General features: G+C 40.8%; 1 protein-coding gene across 1 annotated transcript in view; it reads right to left on the bottom strand.

Moving 5' to 3' along the window:
* The window catches only part of Lgr4 (leucine rich repeat containing G protein-coupled receptor 4), a 102,169-nt gene that overhangs the window by 23,664 nt on the left and 50,524 nt on the right, over positions 1–27,981 (bottom strand). Inside the window, exons 2-4 of the mRNA XM_005064808.4 lie at positions 21,986–22,057; positions 1,751–1,822; positions 493–564 (exon numbers count right to left, since the gene is read on the bottom strand). Of these exons, the coding sequence (XP_005064865.1) occupies positions 493–564; positions 1,751–1,822; positions 21,986–22,057 (216 nt within the window). The remainder of the gene's footprint in view (positions 1–492; positions 565–1,750; positions 1,823–21,985; positions 22,058–27,981) is intronic.

The following is a 27,981-nucleotide window of genomic DNA, read 5'->3' as shown; positions in this document are numbered from 1 at the left end:
AAAAGAAAGAAAGAAAGAAAGAAAGAAAGGAAGGAAGGAAGGAAGGAAGGAAGGAAGGAAAAGAAAAATCCTGGGAAAGGAGGCAGGCAACCAAGTTAACCAACCCTAATATGTATTTCGAGCCTACAGGTCATGCATTAATTTAAACCAATTACTGCTACTGTTAGTGGCTCCCAGAACACAAGATACAAGAACTCCTGCACACATTTAGCCCTGGTTTCAAAAAGCATTAGCAGCCATGTAGATATTGACAGTAGTACACCCTGAACTCATAGACATTCCCCAAGCCAATGAGTCAAGAAAGAAGGTAAACTGAAGGACTGCCTTATGCCTCCCCAAGAGATATTTTAATAGCAGCAACTGGCCATCCCCATTTTTATCCCAGGGAAGAGGATAAATCTCCTCTGGCCTTGGGGTTCCAATTCCTTACTCTTTAGCAGCTATAGTGGTCTTCCAATGACCCAAGGATGCAGAAGACAAAACGCTACTTACAGAGACTGCAAAGCACTCAGTCCATGAATGGCTTCACTGGGTACTGTTTTCAATTGATTATTCTGGAGTGTTCTGTAACAAAACTTTTGGTTAGTGATTAATAAGCCATTGCTACCATTTCTTTTATAGCAGAATATGGAGACATTTTTTTTCCAAAAAAAATTTCTAATGGCATCAAAAGTGGCATTTGTGGAATGGAAAGCATCTAAGGCAAAAAAAAAATGCAAAATATCAAGAAGCATTTGCTGTAAACTCAGAAATGAAATTTATGCTGCTATCCTAGGCCATCTCTTAATGCAGCTGCTGGGCGATCCACATTTCCAGGGGTTGTTTCATTCCAGGGTGCCCTAGTTAATGCTCAGCAAGCTGTATAATAAAATCATTGGGGTATCTAATCAACAAGTCTGTTAGAATTTCTAATGCCTTCTTAAACTGGAAGAAGGCAGTTTGCAAGGAGAGCAGACATTGGGGATTTAGGGAGCAGCAGCAACGTCTTCGGGTGACCGCAGGGTAAGTAGAAACGTTACTAGGCCTCAGTCATTGTAAAGCTGAGGCCTGAAGAACAGAGGCAGAGAGTTCGATGGAAAAACAAAATCTTTTCCTTTTTACCTAAAGCCACTCTTGTCACATAAACGCCTATTTGACTATTTGACATTAATCGTAAGCACTGAATAAAAGAAGTAGCAGGATCACCTAAAAACCTGAATCAGAGAGGCCTGGAGACTTTGCCTAGAGCAGCGTGATAAAAGTGGGGAATTAGTTGCTATTATCCCACGTGATCTTCAGTATGTCACCCCCCAAGCTCCTGCATGGCCAGACATTTCTCTTCTGATCTCTATCTTTCTAAATCATGGGCACCTCAATTTATCAGCTCTAAAATGCTTTTTGCATATAAATCAGTTATAAACCTCTCCCCCTTTAGGGTTGACAAATTCAAAGACCCTTGTAGCTCTAATGTAAGTAGTAATGAAACACCCACAGATAAAGTTTAAACATGGTTTCCACTCAATGCATTTGCAGCATGGGAAGTGCATGATGCCTTGGAGATCAGAATACTAACTATTTTGAATTTTAACCTTCGTGATCTAGACCCAAGTTTACCCAGACCAACCTCTAGCCTGCTCCCCTACCCATTGGCCATATCTTAAATCTTTTAATCCTCAACTAAAAGAAACTGTGCTTAGCCTAGCTCCAAGCATGTTGACTATGCAGACAGAAAATACACAGCCAGCTGTGAAGATGGAGACGGCATACTTACAGGACTTTGAGCTCTTTCAACCCAGACAAGGCTTTTGGGTGGATAAAAGAAAGGTCGTTGCCAGCCAGTTGTCTAGAAAAACATGTAACAAGAGGGGAAAAAAAGGAGTTCAGAGTTAAAATTCAGAATCCACAGTAACCTAACTGTGATTAAAACTCTAAAGAGGGACTTAAACCTTTGCTAAAGCTGTCCCAAAATTCTTCTAATGAATTAAGTACGTCTAGATTTTTTTTGTACTTCTAATACAATAATTTAAGTAGGCACATTTTTATTCTGGTGAGGTTAAGCAAGCCAAAACACATTAAGCCAAATGAAGTTTGCTATTCAGGGTCACTCTTCAGCTTGCAATACTTTCTGAGGGCCTCATAAACACAGACTACTAGTCAGCAGGCAGGAGTGTTTACACAGAGTGGGGCAAACCAGTCTGTCAAGGAAGAAGCTTTCAGGGGGCAAGTCAGCTCCTTATCTCTACAGAAGCCTGGGACACTGCACACACTTCAGACAAAAAGGAAGAGTGCCTGGGAGCCTAGATTTCAAATACAGGCCTAACACCCACATTTAAAGAAACAGCTTCCCAAAGAAATTGTGAGACGGGTAACTTAGGAGGGTAAAGTGAATAAAGAAGGATAGGAATTCCTGTGGCCTTTCCACACCTTTCCTCCCATTTCCACAGGCCTACAGCACAGAAACATTAAAACAGGAGAAAAAGAAGGAAAGAAAAAAGAAAACCAAACAGAAATAGTTCATAAAGTAACCTGCAAACAGGTGGCCTGGAAAACTGTTGGTAAATATGTACAATTAGCTGGCAGTTAGCTGTGTATCCTTTCTATCAGGGTTAGTCTTTCAAGCAGCTGGATTCTGTAACTGATTTTTTTAAATAGTCTTTCTATGTACTTAAAGGAAGTTTTTAGTACTACTGTTTACAATTTAGTTTCAATTATTTTTTAAGTTTATAAAACAAAATTTATAATTTCTCCTTTTAAAAGATCTAGTTGCAATCAGACAGCACATGCCTGTACTCAGGAGGCTGAGACAGTACAATCTCAAGTTCAAAATCAGCCTAGGATAGACAGTGAGATGCTGCCTCAAAATTAAGAAAACAGGAGCTGGAGAGATGGCTCAGCTATTAAAAGCACTGGCTGTTTTCCCAGAGGACACAGGTTCGATTCCCAGCACTGACATGACAGGTTACACCTATCAGTGACGCTAGTTCCAGGGGATCTGATGCCCTCTTCTAATGTTTATTGGCACCAGGAAGATACATTGGTACACAGACAGATGGGCCAACCAAATACTTCTGCACATTAAAATAAAATCTCTAAAAGAAAATCCTTTGTTCTCTCTGGTCACTCTGTAAGCATCCGACATCTCTGGGCTTTGGTCAATTTATTCATTCACAATCAAGTCCTAGTTGATACCAAGTGCCACACATTCAATATCCTGTGCCCCCCCTTCTTTAATCTGCTACGCCTACCTTGACTTTAGAGACACAGGGAAAACATCTCTACTAGCTAAAATTCAAAGTAATGAAGGTTGGAAATTCTACCATGAGAGCCTTTTATATGTACGTATGTTCTGAAGATGGGTGGAGTAAACAACTCAGAAAGCCCAAAGACTCATGATACATCATTTCATCCACAGAAAAAAAAGTAACAACGCTGGATTCTCAGTGAAGTCACACGTTTAACATGGGGCGTAGACACTTCCACTCATCATGCCCTTCTATTCTGGTAAGGGCACTACATGCTTTCTGGGGCTTCTCGTAACTTGGGTCTCACAACATACTACTCTATACCACCAGCCTTTTAAGTGTATTCTAAAATGGCACCATGGCCTAAAGAATCTGAGGAGGCAAAGCCAACAAGTTGCCTCATTAAGTGAAAAGTGACTTAAACTATGGTTACTAGACAAACATTAGCAAAACTTGAGCTGTATATTATAAATGCCTAAATTATAAATGGAAAGAAAACAGCACTTCAGCTCAATGAGGCAGAAGTAGCCAACAATAATTGTGTATGTATTCATGTTAAATATCATTATTATTATTATTATTTGCTTCTATGCTGGTCCAATAAAATCTCCTCTCTTCCATTTCCTCAGTAGAGCTTCTGAATCATTTCTGGTGGGCTACCGCCTAATTCATGAATTGTTGTTTGTTCAAAACAAAGTCTTAAGGGTTGTAGAAATGGCTTTAAAATTAAGAGCTTGGGCTGCTCTTGCAGAGGACCTGAGTTCAATTTCTAGCACTCACTGGGTGGCCCACACCCTCCTGTGATGTCAGCTCCAGGGGGATCTCACACTTCTGGTCTCCAGAGGTACCTTCATCTCATGTGCCTGACACACATTCAGACCTATGCCTGTGCACAGCTCGAAATAATACAAATAAATCTTCCTTTTTAAAAACATCATTGCCTTTCAGTACTGAGATTTAGTATGCAAAACAAAACAAAATGAAGACTGTTTTAAGCCCCTTTCAATGCAACCATTTCAAAATATTTCTCCTCTTGGCCCCAAACTAATCAGTTTCAATGCTAAACCCTTCTAAACCCTTCATCTTGTAACCTCACTGCTATTCTAAATACCCAATGGTAGGTAATGCTTCTCTTGATCTACATGTAAATCCAGCACAAAACTAAACATGGTCACAGGCTACTTTCTGGCTGTTTATTGCACACACATCTCACAGGTCAAGTACAAATGCTTCTCAAAATGGAATACACATCCCACACTTTCATTAACTCTATGAATATGCCACATACATTCATTAGATACAAACATCTCAGCTAGGAGTGTTCTCAGATGCCCGCTTCCCACATTAGAGGTGTAGCTGAGAGCTTGCCTAACAGGAGCAAGGCCTTGAGTCCAATCTCCACTATGGCCAACAGAACAAATAAAAGGCAGAGAAGTTCTCTGCAAATATTCCTTGTGCCACTTCCTGTGGCCCACCTCTGTGCAAGTTCCACAAAAGCAATGAAAGGGTTTGCTCCACTTGAGCTCCCTCATTAAATTCAACTAAGGATGCTCACAACTGTAACACACAGTATTTAAAAGACCACATTTTCAAAGCTCAAATTGCACCATAAGGGCCTTAAGTGGCAGTAGCCATCTTTCCCCAAGAGCCTCAAATAGTTCTGTAACCCGGCTCCTCCCAGCTGTCCTTAAAACCTGTGTTAAAAGCTAGCACCCACCAAAAGAGAAATCATATAAACACAGTTAGCTTTCCAGGATCCTTCACCCTTGTCTCTAACATTAGCTTTTACAGTTCTGATATCTGTGGGCCTTCCTTGAGGAATTTTACATTCTGTGCCATGACCATGAGAAAGAGTGCTCCATTAAGGAACCAAGGAAGTGGCAAAACACAGAACACCTGATTATCTTGACTTGTCAACAAAACAGACTGCTTAACCACATTAGTCAAAATATTTGCTTCCTCCCCCTCACCCCAAATCTCTGCCCCTTTACAAACTATGTGAACACTAAAGTAACCTGGCTTCAAAAAGCATCCGTTTCTCCTCGACTTAACAGAAAGACCCACTGAGCTCTGTGCATGAGGCTTATCTTGAAACACAAGCCAGTAGTCTGGAGCCCTGAAATAAACACCACGAGTGTACAGTGGATGGGTGATAATGCCGCACAGGACGGTACGCTGCTAAATGACTTTGTTTCCCGGGAGAAAACACACCAAGCTGCTGTGTTAAGGAATGATACTCTGCAGCTGTCACACCCTCCAGAACCTTGTCACAGACAGCTCAGTAGTCACAGTCTTACGAGCCAGCACTTCTCGTAGTAGCATATCTTGAGGATGCTTCATGTCTTGAAATTCAGATCCAGTAAAAAGCAAAGTGAATAAATGACACACTTGGGGCCAAGTCCCCAAATCCTTAGGAGACACACACCTAAGATGTAGCCAGGTCAAAACAGATGGTGGGCAGACGTTCTTTCTCTTTAATCACATCACGGCAAACACCCAGCTTTTCCAAAGCACCCGAGAAGTTAGGTGACTTGGCAAAAACCACACAGCTACAAAGTGGAGGACCCGGCTGTCCAGTGCTCGCCCAACTGCCTTGCAATGTTTATCAACTTGTTCCTGACCCGAGCTGCTTCTGTGGTGTCACCAAGAGATTAGGAAATCGTTCTGAGAAAGTAGTGGTGGAGCACCATGGACTCGGGCAAGCGTGCCGCTTTGCTTGAGTATCAGCAGCTCTCACCCAGCAGCCCAAAGCTGACGAGCTCTGCCTATGCATTAGGTGCTCTGAACTGCAACTGTCAGGAACTTCCCAGCAGACTAACAGAACATGCTTCTCAAAGCCAACGATGTCCTGAGGGAAGGGGATGGGAGAGGGACCTCTGGGTGCCCGTGTATAGGGACTCTTACTGGAACTAGGGTTTAGAGCAGTCTATTATCATTTGTTTGTTAACTTTCGAGTAAAAATCAGGTGGCTGGTACTAAGGAAGAATTATAACCAGTGATGTCTTTTAGCAAGGACCAGCTACTTTCCTGTCCATGCCTGGGTTTGTACTTCTGTGCCACAGACAACAGTTGTTTAGACGCAACTTGGGAGTCCTAGCTGCAGGTCTCAGAAAACCTTCTCAATCTAAACAATAACTTCATAATTTTCATCCCACAAAAATATCCTTATTATTAGTAGACTCCTCATTGGCAATTAATTTGTAATGAAATCTCAAAGTGACAGCAGAGGGTACATGTGGGATAATTTTCTGCAAACCCAAGTTTACAGAACATCATGATCCCAGACATCATGTCTCTCACCTCAGTAGCTTCTGGTTACCAAGACAGTGAGAATCATTCTACAAGGTTTCAAGCCATGTACTCCCAAATCTTCTTCCGTTGTATGAGTTTAGGCTCTCATTATTATTTACCTGGATCATTGCCATGAACTTTCACAAGACTTCTGCCTCACCCTACTTAAGTATAATACTGTGAAGGAGCTGACAATATGACAGCAGTTGTGTGTATGAGCTGCTCTTTCAAAGGACCTGGGTTCAGTTCCCAGCACCCACATGATGGCTCACCACCATCCCTTCATAACTCGTTACAGGGGATCTGACTCCATCTCTGACTTTCTTTAGCACTACAAAGACATGTAGGAGTTAGGAGAAAGAGACAGGGAGAAGAGGAGAACATGAGGGAGCAGGAAGATTGAGTCAGGGGTAGAATAGAGGAGAGCAAGAAAAGAGATACCATAATAGAGGGAGCCATTATAGGTTTAAAGAGAAATCCGGCACTAGGGGAATGTCCAGAGATCTACAAGGATGGCCCCAACTAACAACCTAAGTAATAGTGGAGATGTTACCTCAAATGCCCTTCCCCGATAATGAGATTGATGACTGCCTTATATGCTATCCTAGAGCCTTTATCCAGTAGCTGATGGAAGCAGAAGCAGACACCCACAGCTAAGAACTGAGCCATACTGCTGGAATCCAGTTACAGAGAGTGGAGTGATGAGCAAATGGGTCAAGACCAGGCTGGAGAAACTCACAGAAACAGTTGACCTGAACAAGGGTGAGCTCATGGACCCCAAACTGATAGCTGGAAAACCAGCATAGGACCGACGCAGATCTCCTGAACGTGAAAGTCAGTTAGGAGGCCTGGGCAATCTATGGGCCCTCTGTATTTATCCATAGTATACCAATGGACTTTGGGAGCCCATTCCACATAGAGTGATACTCTCTCAGCCTAGACACACGGGGGAAGGTCTAGGTCCTGCTCCAAATGATATGACAGACTTTGAAGACTCCACATGGAAGGCCTCACCCTCCCTGGGGAGCAGAGTGGAGATGGGGTGAGGGGTTGGGGGGGTTAATGGGTGGCAGAGGAGGGTAGGGATAAGGAGATGGGATTGACATGTGAAGCAAGCTTGTTTCTAATTTAAATAAAAAATAAATAAAATACAAATTTTTACTTTAAAAACATTGAAAAATTAAAAACAAAATAATATATAATACTATGGGATCTAAATCTTTAAATGCATGATTCTGATAAATTTCTCAAAGCCTCATCTTCCCCTGCTGAATTTTCTGGACCTTCAACACAACTCTCTTCTTTTACATCTAATCCAGTGTTATTTCCTACAATGTAGTACAGACTGCTACACATCCAAACACATCAGGGTTTCCCTAAATAACTCACCACTCACACTATTTTTTTTTACCTGTAATACCCCCATGTCTCAACTCTGCCAACTGAAATCGTGCCGACTGCCTGATCTGAGTATTAGCAAAATGAAAATCACCTTTCTGTGATTCCTCAAGAGTCTTAACCAAAATGTTCTCACTGCTGCATCTTAGCTTACCTCCAGTTACTATTCACCTCCCTCCTTTCTCTATGGTGTCCTTACGAGTGGGGACTACACCACATTCATCTTTTATTCTTGCATGAGACCATGCATATGGCAGATACGCTGTAATCCTCAAGTAAGGCTTCCTCTTTCCTTTTCTGCTCTTTCGTTTCTGCTCCCTCAGTCTCCTTCATGCTCTTCGCAGGAGGTCAGTACTTGGCTAGACTTTAGGGCAGCAGGTGCCAGTGCAACTATCGACTCTATTAATATATGCTGCAAGTACTAAAGAGGAGCTCCAAGTTGGAAAGACGGGTTCACAGGCCAACAGTAGTATCTCACTCACTGTACTGTGTACACAAACACAGAACTGAAACGAGTCCAAAAGCACTTCAAATAGTGACCTCAAACAGTCTACCTCCGGGCAGGTCTTATTTACCCTGCTTACTACAAGAGTCTCAGAAGCAAAGAAAGCAGGGAGAGAGAAAGAAAGAAGAGACGAGGAATAATTGATGGTAGGGGGACATCAGTTCACTAGGCTTATGCTCTCCCAATATATCTGGAGCCATTCCAGGGAACAGGGGCCAAGTGGTGCAGTGTGAATGTCCTTATGAATCTGTTTTGTGTTTATTATTCCTAAGCACCACGGATTCACATTAGAAGGTCTTCAGAGGGAGCGCAACAGTTTTCCACGATGTTATCTATTCTAAATGAATATGCTACATAAAACTTCGATTTTCCAGAAGGGAGAAAACGGAAATAATGTAGGTTAAACATCGATGAGTCGACGATGACTATGAATAAGCAAGCCACATGTCAGAGGAAACGTAGGCCAGAGGTTGATACCTTTATGCAGTGCACCCAAGTGACGGATTTCTTCACTTGGGAAGCAACTGAAGCAGACAGGAGAGGCTGGGGCTATAGAGATAGCCCCAGTTAAGAGCACTCGCCCAACTTGCAGAGGACCCAGGGTTAGTTGCTAGCACCCACATGACAGCTCACACTTATCTATTAACTCCAGTCCGGAGTGATCCAATGTCTCTTTGACCACCACAGGTTCTTGCACACATGTAGTACAATATGCACACGCAGGCAGACACACATACACATAAACATATTTTTTAATGGAAAGGAGAGGGGCAACTGTGAAACAGAGAGTAAACCAACTGGTGTTATTTACATAAAAACACAGCATTAGGGCCATTACATAAATCTCATGGTGGCTAGAATTCTCATCAGGAATTAGGAGAATAAAGACTACAATCTGAGCCAGGCGTTGGTGGCACACGCCTTTAATCCCAGCACTTGGGAGGCAGAGGTAGGTGGATCTCTGTGAGTTCGAGGCCAGCCTGGTCTACAGAGCGAGTTCCAGGAGAGCCTCCAAAACAATACAGAAAAACCCTGTCTGGAAAAACCAAAAAAAAAAAAAAAAAAAGACTACAATCTTTACACTACTTACTGAACTGAGGGGGATGTGGCTGAGGGTTTCTAGCAGCTGTTTGGAGGAGACATGGTGTGAAGAAGCAAGAGTGATACCACAGCAACTGTGGAGGGGAGACAGGAACGTGCTCACTGCGCATACAAGAGAGCGGTACAAACACAGTTCTTCTCATGCCGTGGTGAGGCTGAGAAGCAGGATACACAGCCTGCCATCCGCTCAGGTCCCTAACCTTCATAACCTTCACTGTGCAGGTGGTTACAAGATGGCCTGTCACGTAACTGTTAAATCCTTACTGAACAGTACCACAGTACTGCCCCTTGGTGTAATCAACACTTCTGCCCTCAGCAATGTCTTCTCTCCTCCTCCATTGCTTCTCTCTACACTACCTTTGAAGTCAAGCAAAAGGAAACATTACAGCTCATACCCAAACATGCCCAGGCTGCCTCCCCTGTAATGCCATTGATTCCCTCAAGTGGGCAGATGGCCAGTGTCAGTCACACTGCTTAGGGACTACAGTAGACTAAGCCATCATCAGCCTGTGATGTTTCCTGCAGAGAAGAGTGTTCTGAGTCAAGACTGAACTAGGCAAGCATGGCCACCAGGAAGCGTCTGACAGGAGGAGGCAAGTGTCATTCTTCGAAACAGCATTTGGAAACAGGATGTAAAAGGCTAGCAACCATTCTCAACAGTTTCAAGCATATTGGTATTACTAATCCTGAATCACATTAATTTACATGTGAAGCTCTGACTGTGTATTCAGAACTATGGGGCTTCTGTAATAAATTAAAAAAAGAAAAAAACATCGAGGGGTTTGCTGGTTCCCAATCAGGCTATCTGGTATCAATGCAGACAATAAAAAGCTGAAGAGTCATTTAGTCCTTTGCATTTTCGTTATCTGATTACACTGGCCCTTAAAGCACCTTAATATACCTCAACAGTTTATCACCAGTGGGTCCTTGTATAAGAGAGAACTTGAGCTTCTGCGCCCCCCCCCCCGCCCACATATCCAGTCCAATGTCCTACAATACCACTAAATCAGGCAAATGCTAGAAAACAATGTAAATCCCAAAAGCCCAACACTGCTTTTTGGTGTTTTCTACCACTAACTTCAAGTCAGCCACAAGAAAGAAATACTTTTGTAGTGGACAAAAAAGGCCAATAATTAAGCAGCATTCTTTCTAGATCCCTTGGGACCTTCTTTCTCCCAGGGTTAACCCTCATTTGATACAGTAGATCAAAGTATTCTGGAGTCTATTAACCATGCCTGGTTTACTTCCCTATTGCTTTTTCTTCTTTTCTTCTTTACCCACCCCAATCCCAGTGCTGGGACTTAACCCCGGAGCCTGGGGTATGCTGAACAAGATCTCTAACTCTGTTATCGCCATTTTTCACATCTTCAGGGAGGATTTTATATCTTCAAGCAACTATTAAAACGTGTATAATATAATGTGTGTATATGTATGCATATAAAAAGCTGGATATGGTGCTCATATATATGTACATAAATTATGTATATAGAAAGTATATTATGTGTGTGTGTGTATAAGCTGTAGGGGGTAGCACATGCCACCCAGCCTTGAGAGGCTGTGGCAAAAGAATACAAGTTTACGGGCTTGGAATAAACAAGTACTTTGTAGGGCATCCTTTGTAGGACATCCTCTAATGAGACCCAGAAACAAACAAAACAAAGCATGTGCAAAAATGCAATGTTTTAAGAACACACCCATATTTAGATCTTTTAAAGCAACTTGCCTTTGCAAGAAGGAAGAAATTCTCTCTCATTGTCTCTCTGTGTGACACACACACACACACACACACACACAGAGAGAGAGAGAGAGAGAGGGAGAGAGAGAGAGAGAGAGAGAGAAATACTACAGTGATCTTTAACAAAAACAATCACAACCCTGCTATAAAACTTGGTATGAAGGCCATCTAGTACTATCCCACATACTAAACTAAAATTTAAGTTCCATCTGTGCTGAACTGGCCTTTTGTGTCTCCCACGTCCCTGTAGTCACCCACAGAAGACTATACTTAGAAGTAAATCAGCAAGACCCCTGGCAATGGCCATAATTCTGAGCAAAGTTACTCCAACCATCATTTACCTTTTGATGATAAGCACATATGATACTCACCCATGTTTGGAAATAATACAATGCAGCTATAAAACTATCTATATACCTAGCACCAAGCAGTAAGTACTTAATGCATTTCTACTACAGGAAAGCAAAGAAAGTGCTGTGTTTTCTGAGTTGTTTCTTATTTTCCTTAAGTGGCGACAATCAATGAACCTCCGCAGAATTTAATTTCTATCTGTGCTGACAAAATTTCTTGCATCAATAAATTCAAAATGAGAAGAAACCCTTTTTCTTAACATCTCCCCCAATTTTAAGTTAACAATATGATTACTGAGCCAACAAGAGGACTTGGAGTGTAAAAGCGCTTGCTGCCCTGAGTTCCATCCCTGGATCTTATGGTGGTAGGAGAGAGCTGATTCCCAAGTGCAGTCGTCCAAATGTAAGCCATGGCATACATACCTGCACACAGCAATAATAGGTTAATAAAGATGAATTTTAAAGTGTGGTTCTTTTGTCACTATGAGTCATACAGAAATAAGACAGTGCCCTGCCTTTGGAAAAAAGTCAGAGTGCACAGTACATACTGACTCTCTGACTTACCTAGGTCACGAGCTAAGTGGCAAGGAGTGGAATACCAGAGCATCTTGGGAAAGGAAGGCAGGGAAAGCTTCAGAAGGCAAAGCGGGCTCAGAATGAACTGCAATGAACAGCTCAGATCTAGAGTCGTTCGTTCCTCCATCCTAAGAGTACATCTGCTACTGTTTCAATAGGAAACTGAGTTCTGTTGCTTGCACTCAAAAGTTGCTTTAACTAACTGCATTGCAATAAACATTCTTCCTTTCTTACCTAGTAACAGAATCCTGACCTGAGTCCAAGTGTCAACGCTCTTACTTGCCAGCATTCGCTGTTAAAAACCCATGTTACTAGGTTCCAGCCAGTGAAATGTCTGAAGTACAGTATGATATGTTCAAGATGGCTTCTTAAAAATAGTGACCCAGTGGGACATTGCCACCCCCAATTCTTCCCTCCTACTCTACGAGGTGAATGTTGATAGCTACAGCTCCAGCAGCCACATGATCTAGACACGAACACTGTAAACACAGAACTGCAGGCTACAATGCTAAGCTCTACCTCTCTGTTAACTCTGTGATTCTCAGTAGTGGCTCCTAGTTGCTAGACTACGGATTTCAGATGCATGCAAATAAAAGAAAGCTTTATGTCTTTAAGCCACTGTTTTCTGAAACTTTCCACTACAGTCATAAAATTCCTATTCAAGAAATTGAGGGAAAGAGCACACAAGGCTGTAACAAAAACAGAGCAATTAAAGACAGTACATTGAGGGGCTAGGGAGATAGCTCTGCGGTTAAGAGCACTTGCTGCTGTCACAGAAGACCTGCATTTGTTTCCCAGCTCACAACCACTTATAACTACAGTTCCAACCAACATGATGCCTTCTTCTGGGGTGTGTGTGTGTGTGAATATATTTAATATTTTAAAGGACAGTCCATTAAATACACAAAAACTAGGTAAACAGTTTCTAAAATTATTTACAACAATAAATAAGCACCAGATCAGTAGGAAATTGGTTACATTAAATATGAAGTACCAGGGCTAGAGAGATGGCTCAGAGGTTAAGAGCACTGACTGCTCTTCCAGAGGTCCTGAGTTCAATTCCCAGCAACCACATGGTGGCTCACAACCATCTAAAATGAGATCTGGTGCCCTCTTCTGGCCTGGAGGCATACATGCAGACAAGAATACTGTATACATAATAAATAAATCTTTAAAAAAATATATGAAGTACCAAGATGAAAAAGTACTATATATTCATTAGTGGTAAAACTTACATCTACCAATATGTTAGCATTATGACAAATGAGAATAAATAGTAAGATTCTATTTTTAAAAGAAATTATGAATGTGTTAAAAAAAACTCTAGGGTACAGGACAAAATATCAACAAAGGTTATCTCTCAGGGGTGAGATAATGATTGCTTAGTCGTTCTTTCTCCTCTGTATCTTTCTATATGTCCATATTTTAAACACTGACTTTCCATTAATTTTGTAATCAGTTTTGAAAATCTAGCTTTTGTCAAGTTGTTTCATACTTCATAGTTTTATATCCACATATGATTTCAATTCAAATATTTGCAGCGCCTCCAATATGATCATCTTCAAAGTACCATTAGCACCCAAAGTAACTGATGGTGAACAGACAAGGTAAAATGCAATTGCTGAGCCAAAGTCAATAGTGTTATTGAATATTATATTGTATAAGCATGGCTCATATAAGAGTAGACAATAAATAGTTCAGCAAATACCTTTATTATGCTAATAGAAAATCAAACATATTTTTGTTTACTTGTAATCACTATTATATTCAGACAAAGAACTACTAGCCATCATTAATTAAAATACATAAGGGAACCGGCAAACTATGTGTTTATGTGCCTCTCTACACTTTCTGTATTGTGTATCACTTTACCACTGAACTGCTTGGGATTTCCAAGTTTGATTTCTTCTAGCTCTCCATTAAATTCTGATTTACTAACCCCCAAAGTCAGACCACATCATTGTTTCATCATCTCTACTAATAGACTGCTAAGCACTTACAACAAAGTTACAGATGTAGTTTACTGGAACTAGCTATTCAAGTGGAGTATTCTCCAACAATTCTTTGTTCATTTTAGATTGATCTATTAAAGAAACATTTCCTGCAGTTGTGTCTAGTAGCGGGTGTTAGAAGGCTGAGATATCCATGGTTTTTTTCTGCCTGGCCTATCTTCCTTCCTGCTTTCTTTTCTGCTCACTTGGGGGGGGGGCACTTTTACAGTCTACATAGTGCTTTGAGGGATGGATTGATGAATCAGGTTAGACCACCCACCAAAAAGAACAGGTGTTTTTAAGAACAGGTGAAGGAGGCAAGACTGCCAAGCACAGTCCTCCCAGGTCCCTGCTCAAAACAGCAAGGAATCCTTCAGACATTCATGTGAGATTTTAGGATGCAGAGACACGCCAGCGACTACCGAAGGCGTTACAGCTCCCACTCTAGGAAGCCAGGATATTTACAGCAGGAAAGGAACTAACACCACAAAAGCAGAGACTCAAAACCAAACAACAGAGAACATATGAAGACTCTCGTAACATTTGAGTCTCAAGAGTCAATGCCAGCAGAAGCAGCTCCACCGTTCTCCAAGAAACAATTCTCTACCGTGCCTCGGTTTTGCTTGTGTCTTCAACCCAGTGAGCTCTGCTAACATACAGACCATATTCTTTATTCACTCCCCAAAGCCTGGAAGCAATCTACTGATAGTCCCTAAATACCCGTTTCTTAATGAACTCTTTCCCCAAATGGCACTGTCACCACTCTACTGATAAAACTGTAGAGCTACTTAAAGTAATTTTTCAGTGTCTAGCTGTAGGCATCTCTAGCACGTCAAAGCTGATCCCTTGCTTCGTTGTGGAAGCCTCTTCTTCCACAGTTCCTGGGGAAGAGTTCTGCCCTAGTTCTCATCTGGCACTTCTCTTCTTCCCACACCTTGATTCAAGTGTTTCCCAAGGAGTTGTCTTTGGCCGTCTTCCCTTTCCTTTCTTCTGCCCTCTATCCCTTGGCAAGCTTTTACAATCTCAAGTTTCCATTAATCACCTCAACATAAAAGACTCTCAATTCTACACCCATGAATCTATTCTTGATTCCATTCACATATTTCCCCATGTCCCTATCTATATTCTATGTAACTCAACATGCTTACTTGAAATTAAATTTGATGTTTTCTCTTCTGGAACTATTTATTTTCATGTTGTCTCTAATTCTAATTACTCGTGGAAATACTTGACTTTATACTTTACTTATCTGCCCTAATTCAGATTTACACACATATACAAAAACCTCTCTCTCTCTCTCTCTCTCTCTCTCTCTCTCTCTCTCTCTCTCTCTCTCTCTCTCTCTCTCGTTCTAGATAGGATATCTGGCCCAGAACTCACAGTGTAGAACAGGCTGTCTGTGGATTCACAGAGATCTGCCTGCCCATACATCCTGAGTGCTAGTATTAAAGACATACACTTCCATGCTAAATACAAATTCTGGTAACACTCACCTACACTTTTACAGTTAGCTAGCTCCACTATCTCCTTATCTTCCCAACCTCTCAAATCTAAGATCTCTGCTATGAAATTACATTGATAGAAGACCTTTTCTGATTGAAGTAGTCCTTAGCTCAAAAAAACAATGGTCACTAAAGAACCTCACTGTCTAGCAAGAAAGGTCCTCAGTCTGGCTCCAAATGCCCTCTAAATTTCTCTTCCTTGATTGTTTTCATTAATTCAGCACTACTTCACCTAACATTTGCGCTACCCATCTCAGTCTTCCTTTCTCTACTTGAGCTTCTCTACATATCTCCTCATAAATAACTCCTACCATCCCTCAAGGCTTTCGAGAAATGCCAGCTCTTTGATGAGGTCTTCTTTAATCTTTCTTACTAAATGTAATTTTCCTTTTACTTTGAACTCTCATAGCTGGAGTACACTGTTCCTTTCCCTCGAAGCCAAGAATCTCATTTAGCTCAGTGCTAAACAGGGTTTTTGTTGACAAAGAATTAGTGAATTAGCGAATGGTGTACTGTACTAAGTCTTTCCCTTGGCCTTCCCACTTGCACGGGAGTCATAGTCAGTCTTATGACCCATAGCAGGCCCAGCTACTAATGAATTCTGTCACCTAGCAAGGTGTTTCTATGAGAAAAACTCAGCCTTCTCAAAGGGTTTTATAGGTTAAAACAAGATTAGGAGAACAACATTCTAAAAGGACCTATCCTGGGCTGGAGAGATGGCTCAGAGGTTAAGAGCACTGACTGTTCTTCCAGAGGTCCTGAGTTCAATTCCCAGCAACCACATGGTGGCTCACAACCACCTTGAATGAGATCTGGTGCCTTCTGCTGGCACACATGCAGAAGAATGTATACATAATAAATAAATAAAATATTAAAAAATAAATAAATAAAAGGACCTATCCTATGACTATTAGGTCCCAATTAATACAAACTCCCTCCCCACTCCTCCCTTCTCAGCTTAACTTTCCAGTCTGAGAGTTCTCCAAATGAGCCATTATAGAAAATGCTAAGAATGAGACAGGTAATGAAGTTTCTTGGGCTCACTATGCAACTGATGGGGTAGTAATCTTCACGAGTGGTCCTCCTACTAGAATAGTGCAAAGGAGAACAAGGGAATGCTACCAAAGAACGGAATCTATCTCCAGGCAACTGAGAACAGGCATGGCCTTAGCTGGGGTGTTCCTTCAGTTAACAGAGCTTATCCAGGGACTAAATGTGAAGTGAGTCACATACAGTTTAGAAGCAGAGGTTCTGAATACAATATCAGAAGGGAACACTAGTTGGTTACTAGCTCCACCTGTGAAGCACACAGTGAGATTATCTGACAATAATTCATTTGCAATTTCTCAAACTATTTCTTCATAGTTCCTACCTGAACCCATTTATAAAATTAACTAATATTGTTCAATCCTGGAAAAAAGCAATGACTGCAGAGTAAAACAGAAATAACAGTGGCAGGCCACAATGACTGAGACCTTATTATATGCTAAAAACTTAACTAGTGCTCGCAAGGTGCCTATGATGAAACAGAACATATTTTCGTGGCTTGCAGATGAGAACATGGAGGTTTCAGAAAGGTGGAAATCTTGCTGTGGTCAAATACTCTGCATCTGATTATCCATCCTTGTTTGAACCGTTTACCCCTTTTTGAAAGTAGTGGCTCCATTTAGTACTGAAGGAATTAAACAAAACCAGTGACAATGAACTAGGATTCAAAGTCCTGGCCTTCACTTCAGTATTGTGAAGCCTTCAGTGTCAAAGTATTTGGAAATGACAGAATTATCTTAGTCACAGAGTGTGTTCAATAATAACTGTCAGAGTGCCAATGCTGGCAGTGACTTCAACTGCTGTTGCTACATCCCTCCCTGTAATATTTACAGGGATTTTTCAGTAATAGTCTGTGGGAAAGTAGTTGGTATTCTTCCTGCTGTTTCTAACTAATCATTTTCACACTCTTAAATTTCAACCATTCCCCAAATGGCTACCAATGCCTTGACAAGTCCAAGGGAATCAGAAGCATTTGTGGCTTTATAGATAGTATCAGGCAATATAGATCCCGACACTGCTGTCTGTTTTCCCAGAATCCCAGCTTTCTCTGAGTATTGCTAACAGACATAACAACCGACTCCAATTCCTTCCTCCAAGCAAAACCTCCTCTTCTCCAAATTTTTCAATAAAAGGGCAGACATGTTTACAGTAACTATTGAAATCTCCCTACTTCACATGGGCATACTTTTATATGTAATTCAATATCCCTTTTACAGGAGTCCTGTGAGTATTCTCATTTTGTGTGTGTGTGTGTGTGTGTGTGTGTGTGTGTGTGTGTGTGTGTGTGTGTGTGTGTGTGTGTGTGTGTTTTGAGACAGGTTTTCTATGTAGCTTTGAAGGCTGTCCTGGAACTTGCTCTGTAGACCAGGCTGCTATCGAACTCACAGAGATCGAATGCTTCTGCCTTCCAAGTGCTGGGATTAAAGGCATGTATCGCCACTGTCTGGAGAGGATTCTCATTTTAAAGACTAGGAAGATGAGATACAAAAATCTTGAGTCCTGAGCACCTTGCATGTACTGAATTTAGGTCCAGAATCTAGGGGAGAATGTTATGGAGTAACAATCTTTATGAGCTACAAAACTTTCAAAAGTAGATTAAATGTGAAATGACTGGGAACAATATTATCTAATATCTAACCCACATAGAAAAGGTTGGATGGAATAGTTCTCTAAGAGTAAACCTTCTTCAGTGATTAGGAAAGAACAGGGCTTTGAAGGCCAGACTTTGGGACTCAGAACAACAAAACATCAGACTCAAGAGCTTGAGTAAGACCCAGAACCCTTTCAACTCAGCTCCTGCCTCTATACAACTCACTTTCTTGTAGTTATGAGACAGGACTTATGCACAATGAAAGGCTTTATATGTGTGCTATTAACCACGGTATCTTTACAAAACTGAATTCTTTAGGCCCCAAGCAAACTGGCTGCCAGTGTCTCTACTCTCAGTAACTGGCATCTAAAACTTCTAGCCTCTCCTGAAAACCTATCAAACCAAACTCCTTCAGGAAGCATTTAGCTACCACCCCCTCCCCCACCACACACACACACACACACACACACACACACACACACACACACACACACACACACACACACCCCAGCTTGGCTCAAAAACATTTCATGATATGGACATAATCTGAGAAATGTCTTTAGAATCACCATCTAATACAGTCATAACAAGTCACTTTGCATAGCCCAGTTCTTCTGAAAATTCTACCTCCATATCACTCTTCAGTCTGTGAAGTTCTTATAGGCTATCCATACTTCCTGTCTTCATCTGCCCAGTTCCTACCTCTACAAAATTCAATGGAATGATTCTATGAAAGCTTTCCACATTCTAGAGTCTCGGGTACCTCTAGTGCTTTTGGCTTTCATTCATTCCATACACTTCTTCAGCACAATGCACAAACTGTTAGCTTCATCTCCCTCTGGAAATTAGATCAACTTTGTCCAATAGAATTTCCTGCAATGATGGAAATTATCTGTGTTCGCTTGTATGGTAGCCATTAAGCATAGTAACCACTGACACTGTAATGTGGTCATTCAGGGCCAGCAATATGGTTCTGTGCACAACATTTGTACGGCATGCACGAAGCCTTGTTTTCAGTCACGAGCACTACAGAACATAAGAAATAACCCTAGTTCAGCTAAGGAGCTGAATTTTTTACTTTTGTTCAGATTTTAATTTAAATAGCCACCTGCTTCCAGTTGGTATGGCATCAAACAATGCAATTCTAGGGATATTGTCAGATCCCCACAGAACTATGCTTGAGTCTATATCCTAACAAGCACCACAAGGACTGGCAGGTAACAGGACTCAATGTTTGTTGAAAGGAGAGGTAGATGTGTAAATATCTAGCAACATTTCTTCTATATTGTTGGGAAGTGAATCTACCCCACACTCTAGGCATTCCAGACCCCTGCGTGAAACCTGGCCAAACTCAGTAATGTGTTATAAAGAACACCTCATTAACTAACATGGAAAAACCCTGGGCAAGGCACTCGTTTCTACTTAGGGCACTCAGCTTCACAATCACTCTTAAATCACTTCCAGATGACTTTTGAACAAATGGTTATGCTGTTTATGAAACATTACAATAGCCAAGGCCACATCATTTTGGAATGTTAAAATCAACTACATTGTTTTAAAAAGCAAAAATGTAGCTTTCTAATGTTTATATTAACCTGGAAAATAAACTCCCTTGAATGCCTAAACTATTGCCAGAGTATTAAAGACTATTTTGAAATATTCTTTGTAAATAACTTTCAGATATCCTAACTGAATTTTTTTGAAGTCCTATACAGTATTCAGAGTGGGTATAATAGCTTGATTTGTCAGGTTTCCATCCTGTGATAGCAGAATAGAGAGAGAACATGACCTAGCTACAAAGAACTACCAATCAAACTCAATTTGGCTCCAATTAAAACTCTCAGTTGATAGAGCTCATGAGGTTCACAAATGCTTGGCATTCTAGATCTTAAGAAGTCCAAGATGTGAAATTTCACAGAGTAGAGATTAGTCATGTTCCCACTCCAAAGTCCTTAAAAGTGTAACTGGTAATTGCAGGCATCAACAAAGGTGGTCTGCACACAGCAGCCCCCTCCAGAGTGCAGGTCTCCATTTCCTGTCTGGTACATCATATGTCCCACAGTGGCTACACAATGGCTGAGCAACCACTTGTTAATGTCCATTCATTGCATAATTACATCTGTAAAGAGATATTAATCCTGAACTATGTATGAAAAAATATGGAAGCATTAAAGTTCCTTAATGACTGATTATAATGCAGAAGACAGAGACTTCAAATGCAATTAGCTCAAACAATATTATTTAAAGGTAATTAATATTCATTGCATTAAACACACCATACACACCATACCTCTAAATCCTTTTTTGTTCCTTATGCACTTTATAAATAATAGAATACTAGCTAACATTTAAATAACATTCTGTATCAAATACCATAATAAACATTTAAGATATATATTTGCATGCACCAGAGTAATACAAGCGATGGATTATTATTAGTCACACATTATAGTCAAAGACACAAAGCAGAGAAAGTCTAAGTAATCTGACCCAGTTTTCAATCTTGTGACAAATAATCGCTGTTCAACTTTTGCTGTGAAAGCATTAGGTTCAACTAAGCAGTGTGGGAAGAAAAAATTCTCTTTAATTTTATTAAGTCTTTAAACTGCTACTTCAATGAGCTAGGAATACAATCTGGGTCTTACTTGACTCCAACTCTATGTTGTAAGCATGGGGCTGAGAAGGAAGAGGCAGTTTCCACTCACTTGGCTTTAATATTCAACAGAGACAGAGCAGGATATGATGTATAGTAGGAATTTAGATTCTTTCAGGCCTGTGTCTTTTTGATGCTCTTAGTATCAAGCTGTAACCTTTCTACCCCCACATACCCCATAATCCATGGACTGGAGCTTATATTAACTGACTCAAATCTAATTTTACTTTCCACCAGGATTCCAAAAATATAATGCATAGTTTCCTATTCTTTTAAAATCTAAAGGTGCATTCTTTTCATTATGGACACTAAAAGCATATGGAAAATACAACTAAAGAAAGGTTTAAAACACATCAATTTTTTCATATTGCAACAGAAAATATGTTCTTTTTCATTTAATTTTTTAATTTAAATTAAAAACAATCTTATTTTACATACCAATCCCAGTTCCCTCTCCCTCCTGTCCTCCCACAGAAATATTCTTAAAAGTGCTCTAGGAGACACTGCAGGCTGCTGTCACATACTTTTACCCCCAAAAGGTCATGTGCAAATGGCCAAGGAGATCTATTACCAGTTTCCGGTTTGCTGTCCACTTGCTGTCAAAGTGGTCTGCTGCATTAAGACTCTGGAACACCTTGTGTTATTCCTCCTAGTTCTGTTACCCATACAGCAACTCCTTTGGCAACAATGGTAATTATGCAGGAGCCATGTTATCTCAGGATCACACTGTAATTAGCTTGTGTCACTGCAGCAATCATGGTTATAATAATTGCAGGGGGGGAAATGTCTTATGGAAGTAGCAGTTTTTAGTTCTGGCTTTCAAAAATAACTTCAGTAATTATACTGCTTAAAAAGCAAGTTTTTTTCTCCCCCAACTCCCAAACACGACTCCTCTGCACAAAGCCCACTGAAACTAATTCATGAGAAGTTCTCAGACAGGAAGCATCAAGCTCTCTCCACAGAAAAAGCTTCCAAAAACAAGGAGTAGAAAACACAGACACACAGTGCTCAACACAGTACTTACAGCTCCTCTAGAAATGGAAAGTTCTTAAATGCATCTTCTGGTAACTGGGTGATATTGTTCATACTGATATCCCTGCAAAATATGAAGTCAGGAACATGGTTAGCTTTAGCTAAGTTGTGATCATCATCAACTGTCTAAGCCAACAGAGAACAAACTACATGCTGATGATATTTTGTACAGATGCTAGAAAAATGAGCAGAGAAGGGACTGGAGAGATGGCTCAGTGGTTAAGAGACTGTTCTTCCAGAGGACCAGGGTTCAACTGCCAGCACCTACATGGCAGTTTTCCACTGCCTGTAATGCTAATTCCAGGGGATCTGATACCTTCACCCCAATGCACATAAAATAAAGGCTAAATAAATCATTTGATGAAAAGTTCCATAATTTAGAAACATACCCCAATCCTAGAATTTCCCCTTTTAGGTATCATTTTAAAAAATGTTTCAAACTACCTGGAACAATTGGGCTAGTATAGGTTCCCAGTGTCCTTGTCTAGCAGGGGTAGTCAAATTCCTATACCTGATCAAAACAAGCAAACACACTCCAGGACTAGATCGCATAGATCTGTGGTTGGAAATGGCTTCCAAACTACAATCAAGTACAATGAAAACAAGTCCTAGCTTCATGCCAGTCAGATTTTCTTGAAAAACTACAGAAGTCCTCCAGTAAGAGTTGTCAGTGGATTTCATTTTTAGCCTATGAACAGATGCAGGCTAGAGACAAGTGCATACATGACAGGTATGTAGTCAGTTTAGAAAGGAGAGAACTCACTCAACAGTGTAACTCAACAATTAACCAGTTCAAACAGTTAAAACACCCTTTATTAATCATTCCCCTCTTCCCTGGCAGCCGCCTTTGAATTGACTTTCTCTTCTAGACTCCACTTGATATCAACACTTTGAAAGACATATTAACAGCCTCCTGAGGGAAAGTCCTGGCATGTGCTCAGCCAGCTGAGCAACTCCCTCAGCTTTCTCTGTCCCTTATCTGGTGGTAAACGCAGTGACTGAGCCCTTGAGTCCCTCTAATGCCAAAACCACCATATGGTTCAAACACGAAACAGTTCCATTGTTGGATTGTAAGAACTGGTAGGAAGTGGCATTAGAAAACACATGTGCAAGGTATAGCTCCCATCAATTCACCCAGACAAAAATCCTTTCAGTTCCCCAGTATAGGGGTCACTCTATCCGATCTTTCCTTAGGAAAGGTGGATCACAACCCTTTCTTCCTAGCCTTTACCAAGGCAGGTGCGGAAAACATCTTGGGCTGAGAATGTCAGGAACAGCAGTAGGAACAAAAACAGCAGGGATGCAAGCTGCACAAAAGGAGTAAAAATTCTCTCTGGGTGTAAAACTGCACCTACAATCACCCTCTGCTAACCAGAAAACCGAGGCTTACAGTGGGCTAAAATAGCCTTCCCAACACCAACGAGTGGAAGACAGTGTACACTCTATGATTTTAACTGCCAATTCAGCCTTCCTGTGTACTATTTAATACCTGTAACTCCCTCACTGCTAATCAAGATAGAAAGCAAAGCATAAATCCTACCCAGGTTAAAAATGAGGAAAAGGGGAACCGCAATGACAGAATACATTTGGAATGGGAGGGAGTGATGCCCTCAAGACCTTGGCATAATCATCAATGAATCTTAGGTAGTGTCCTTCTGCATAAAAACTGAATAGAAAATCAACTATAAATAGCTCACCAGTTGAGGAGTCAAAGTTCTATAAATTTCTCATATTTCCCTTTCTATTACCACACAGACTCACAAACATTCCAAATTTTTCTATCATTGAAAACAACTCAAACCCTACTATAGATAACAGAAAAAACTGTATCCTTCTCCCGGAAGTATTATATTTTAAACCCTGGTCCCAATACTACCTAAAGTAGCACTCAACACGGAGGAAAGGGGAAGGAAGAATCCTTTCTCATAAACACTTTGGCAAGGAGCTAGAGAGATGTCTTAGTGGCAAAGAGCACTTGGTGCTCTTCCAGAGGTCCACGGTTCAGTTCCCAGCACCCACACAGCAGTTTACAACCCTCTGGAATTCCAGTTGCAGGGGATCGAGTGCCCTCTTCTGCCAAGCATGCAAACGGTATATATGTAGGCAAAACACCTATACACATGAAGTTAAAATTTAAAAAGTAATAATTTGGCAAAAGACTGGAGAAATAGCATCAAAACAGGGGACAGAAAAGGAAGGCCTCACTTTGACTGCTGATACCTACATCTGATCCTGGGCCTCTCTCTGCTCAACAGTAAAATGGAACTGTTGAGCTAATCGGTTTGGGCAGCTTCCTAGTCTTTGATATATTATTATATATTATATAAAATTATATTATTTTATGTCTCACCTTTTGCTGTAAGTTTATTTATCATGGAGGAGCACTTTTTATTGAAAATATATAAGGATTTTTTTCTGAACAGTTTACCGTGATGTACAATATAAGGCTATATATAACTTTTCCTTTAGAAAACCACTCAATGACTTCTGCTGTGGAACAATCTTTTGTATACTGTAAATATGTATTGCTCTCATTGTTAATAAAAAGCTGATTGATCAATGGATAGACTGGATTTTCCAGGAAAAGAGAATGCTGGGAAGAAGGGCAGAGTCTCCAGACAGATGCAAAAGAAGCAAGCAACATGGGAAGTTCATGGATGGGAGAAACAAGACTCAGGGCAGCACACAGATTAACAGACATAGGTTAATTTAAGTTGTGATCTGACTGAACACAAGTCTAAGCTATTGGCCAAGCATTTATAATTAATACTAAGTCTCTGAATGGTTATTTGGGTGCAGCTGACAAGAGAAACTCCATCTGCAGACTTCTGCTGCAAACACATGAGCCTGAACCATCAAAACTATTCTTTTTTTCCCCCAAAACCATTCTTAAGAATACTTACAAATTTTAATTTGAAAGGCAAAGCAATGATCTCATATAAGCAAACAGTAATTTTGTAAAGTCACACTTTTTTTGTTGATTTTTAGCCACTCGAATAAAAGGAGAAAGGAGACAATAAATTATTGATTTATTACTTTACACACAGGCACCCCAAATGAATTCAGGTGAGTCCCACAGTATCAGAAAAACTGATGAATTGCTTCTTCAGGAAAGGTCTACAGTGAACCAATTAACCTCACGTCAAAGGTGGGGGGGGGGAGGGACATGTAATGGAATTAGAAACCTTTATTCCAACATGTTTCTACATTTAGCATTTTATAACCACACACACACACACACACACACACTTCTCCATTCTCCCCCTCAAGTAACAAGACACAACAGGCAGTGTGCTGTGAGCTCTAAGTGCAATTAGTGAGACTCTATATTTACAAACTAATGTCTGTTAGACACATGGCAGGTTGTGTTTCTGAGTTCTTAGTTAGGAACAAGACTTCCAATTTTTTAAGAGATTTTTCACACACAAGAAGCTGTTTTTCATAAATGCTTTCTCTCACACTGAGCTACAGTTAGAAAATTTTCAGGAATAAAGTAAAAAGAGGAGAAAAGAGTAGACTACAAGATATTATCTCCAGAGCAGCCCTGTCTCCTGTGGTTAGAGTATAAGGTGGGTGGGTACCCATTTAAAATAATGAGAGCTAATGGCGATAAACAACCTACAGACAGTACTAAGAGTAGATTGTAGACCTGACATCACCGACAGCAGCAAGAGAATCCAGGGTGCACAGACTTGGTAAATAAGAGGTTAGAAGGCATGCTAGCTGACGAGTTACACTGCAACAATTCACAAATGGAAGCCCTAGCCAGTAATTACAAACACATGAAACTCACATAAAATACATAAGAAAAAAAAGCTACTTGGAAATCTTCTACTAGGGCTGAAAAGATGGATGAGTGATTAAGAGCATTGGCAACTCTTCCAGAGAACCTGAGTTCCATGCCCAGCACTCACATGGTGGTTTACAACTATCTGTAACTCTAGTTCCGGGAGATATGACCCTCTTCCAGCCTCCACAGTCACCGGGCATGTATGTGGTGTATACACATACATGCAGGGAAAACACCTCCACACACAAAATAACTAATAACTAATAAATAGTATCTTAGGAAATGGAAAGAAATAAATCTTCAGCTACAGGACACTCACAAATCAGTCAGTAACTTGAACTTTACTCAAGCAGTTCAAACTACCAGTGAGCTACATTTACTCAGCCCAGGGATTCATCCACTCTAGATTCCCACCCCAAAATAAAAGTAACATAGAAAACAAAACAAAAGTCATGCAAGGTCAGCACTAGTCACAAACATCACAGAAGGGCAATTTCAACAGAACACAAGGCCTCAGAGCCAGGCTGCTGGTTAGAAAAACACCGGCTTCCAAAGCCAAAAGCCTGGGATTCACCCATACTGTACTTGCTGGGTGACCTTTGGCAGGCTGTGGAGATTTTGACATCTGGCTACTTCATTGTTAAAATGGAAGCAGTAATCATGTAAATATAGACTGCCGTGAAAAATCAGAGAATGTCAAGTCGTATGTCACCAAGCAATAGCCGCTTTCCTCCTTCCCATCGTCTGTTTTGGCTCTCTGCAAGTCCTCTGAATGCAGTAGACTGAGGCAGGACTGAAAAGAAGGCCAAGCTTCACATGGTTGGTGTCCTCCCAGGAAGAAACGATGAAAAGGAATACCTAGACCTAAAAGTTGATCCTAAAAGTGCAACGAAACTCCAAACTTCAAGAATGAAACATTTTACTCTGGTAGGGCTCATCAGATCAAACACTGCACTGAAAACAAACCAAAAAAAAAAAAAAGTTAAGGGCCAAATACTATACTGACTGTCACACCTTCTCAAGAAGAAATTATATTTTTAAAGGAAAACAATGTACGGTGGGACATAGAGAAGTCCCTCTCTCAAAAAGATAAGGATGACTTCAAGCAGTTTGGTGAGAACACTGGACACAATCTAAAACTCAGTCTGGCAGGATGGAGGGAAACTCTTTCCTATCCATCTTTGTTTTCATAGCAGACAGAACTTTCACAAGTCTGCTTTCTCCACCCACACAGCACAGTGCTCCCAACTTTTCACCACAGAGATGAGACACACAACGGCACAGCATTTCAGTAAAAAAAAAAAAAGACCACGCCTGAACACCAAACACCAGCACTTAGATTTCATCATCACTGTTGTTTTCACTGAAACCGACAAAGCTCCCCATGGTTAAAGTCTCCCCTTCCCCCTCCCATAAAACTTAGTAATGCTGAAGCATCTACACTGTAGAGATCACGGCTCCACATGCCACCTTTTAAAATCCCTCTAAGTGCTTCACAGAGGAAGCTTAACCTGCTTGCTGGTGGCCAATGTGTACACTACTGTGGCCTCTGCCACTGTGTCCTCAGAGGGTCTGGGACTTCGGCCTCAGCATTACTTAATTTTAAACAGACTATGCGTTACCTAATTTTGAATAAACATCCTATTTGCACTACTTAAAACTGCCCTGCTACTGCCATGTTGTCGGCTATGCACCTCAAGACTCCTTGGCAGTTTAAAAAAAGTCACTAAGTCAACACACAGTGTGGAGTACAGTTCTTGAATGTGCTTGTGTGTGTGTGTGTGTGTGTGTACTCAAAACAGATAATAACAATGCTAGCTGATGGTGTCCTTTAACTTAAATAGTACATGTTGATTATAATAAACCAACAGCCTCCCAGTAGCTTTCCCCAGGTCTCTGGTAATCAACCAGAAAAGTACAGGCCCAAATTACCAGATAAAAAATGTCTACAGTATGACCCCAAACGAAACACTTTGAAAAACTCGTCATGAGCCACAGGCCAGTAAAATGGCTGCACAACTGAAGGCATCTGCCATGTAAGTTCAATTCCTGGTCCCATGTAAAAGGAGAGGGAGAGAGCCAAGTTCACAAAGTTGTCCCTGACCCCAACACGCACGCACACGTGTGTGCACACACACAGAGACACACATGCACAATATAAATAATAAACATTTTTAATTATTAAAAAATGTCTCCAG

The sequence above is a fragment of the Mesocricetus auratus genome, unplaced genomic scaffold, assembly GCF_017639785.1.
Source record: "Mesocricetus auratus isolate SY011 unplaced genomic scaffold, BCM_Maur_2.0 Super-Scaffold_100004, whole genome shotgun sequence".
Lineage (NCBI taxonomy): Eukaryota > Metazoa > Chordata > Mammalia > Rodentia > Cricetidae > Mesocricetus > Mesocricetus auratus.
The sequence above is the reverse complement of the archived record's forward strand: the minus strand, read 5'-3'. Positions and strand labels throughout refer to the sequence as shown.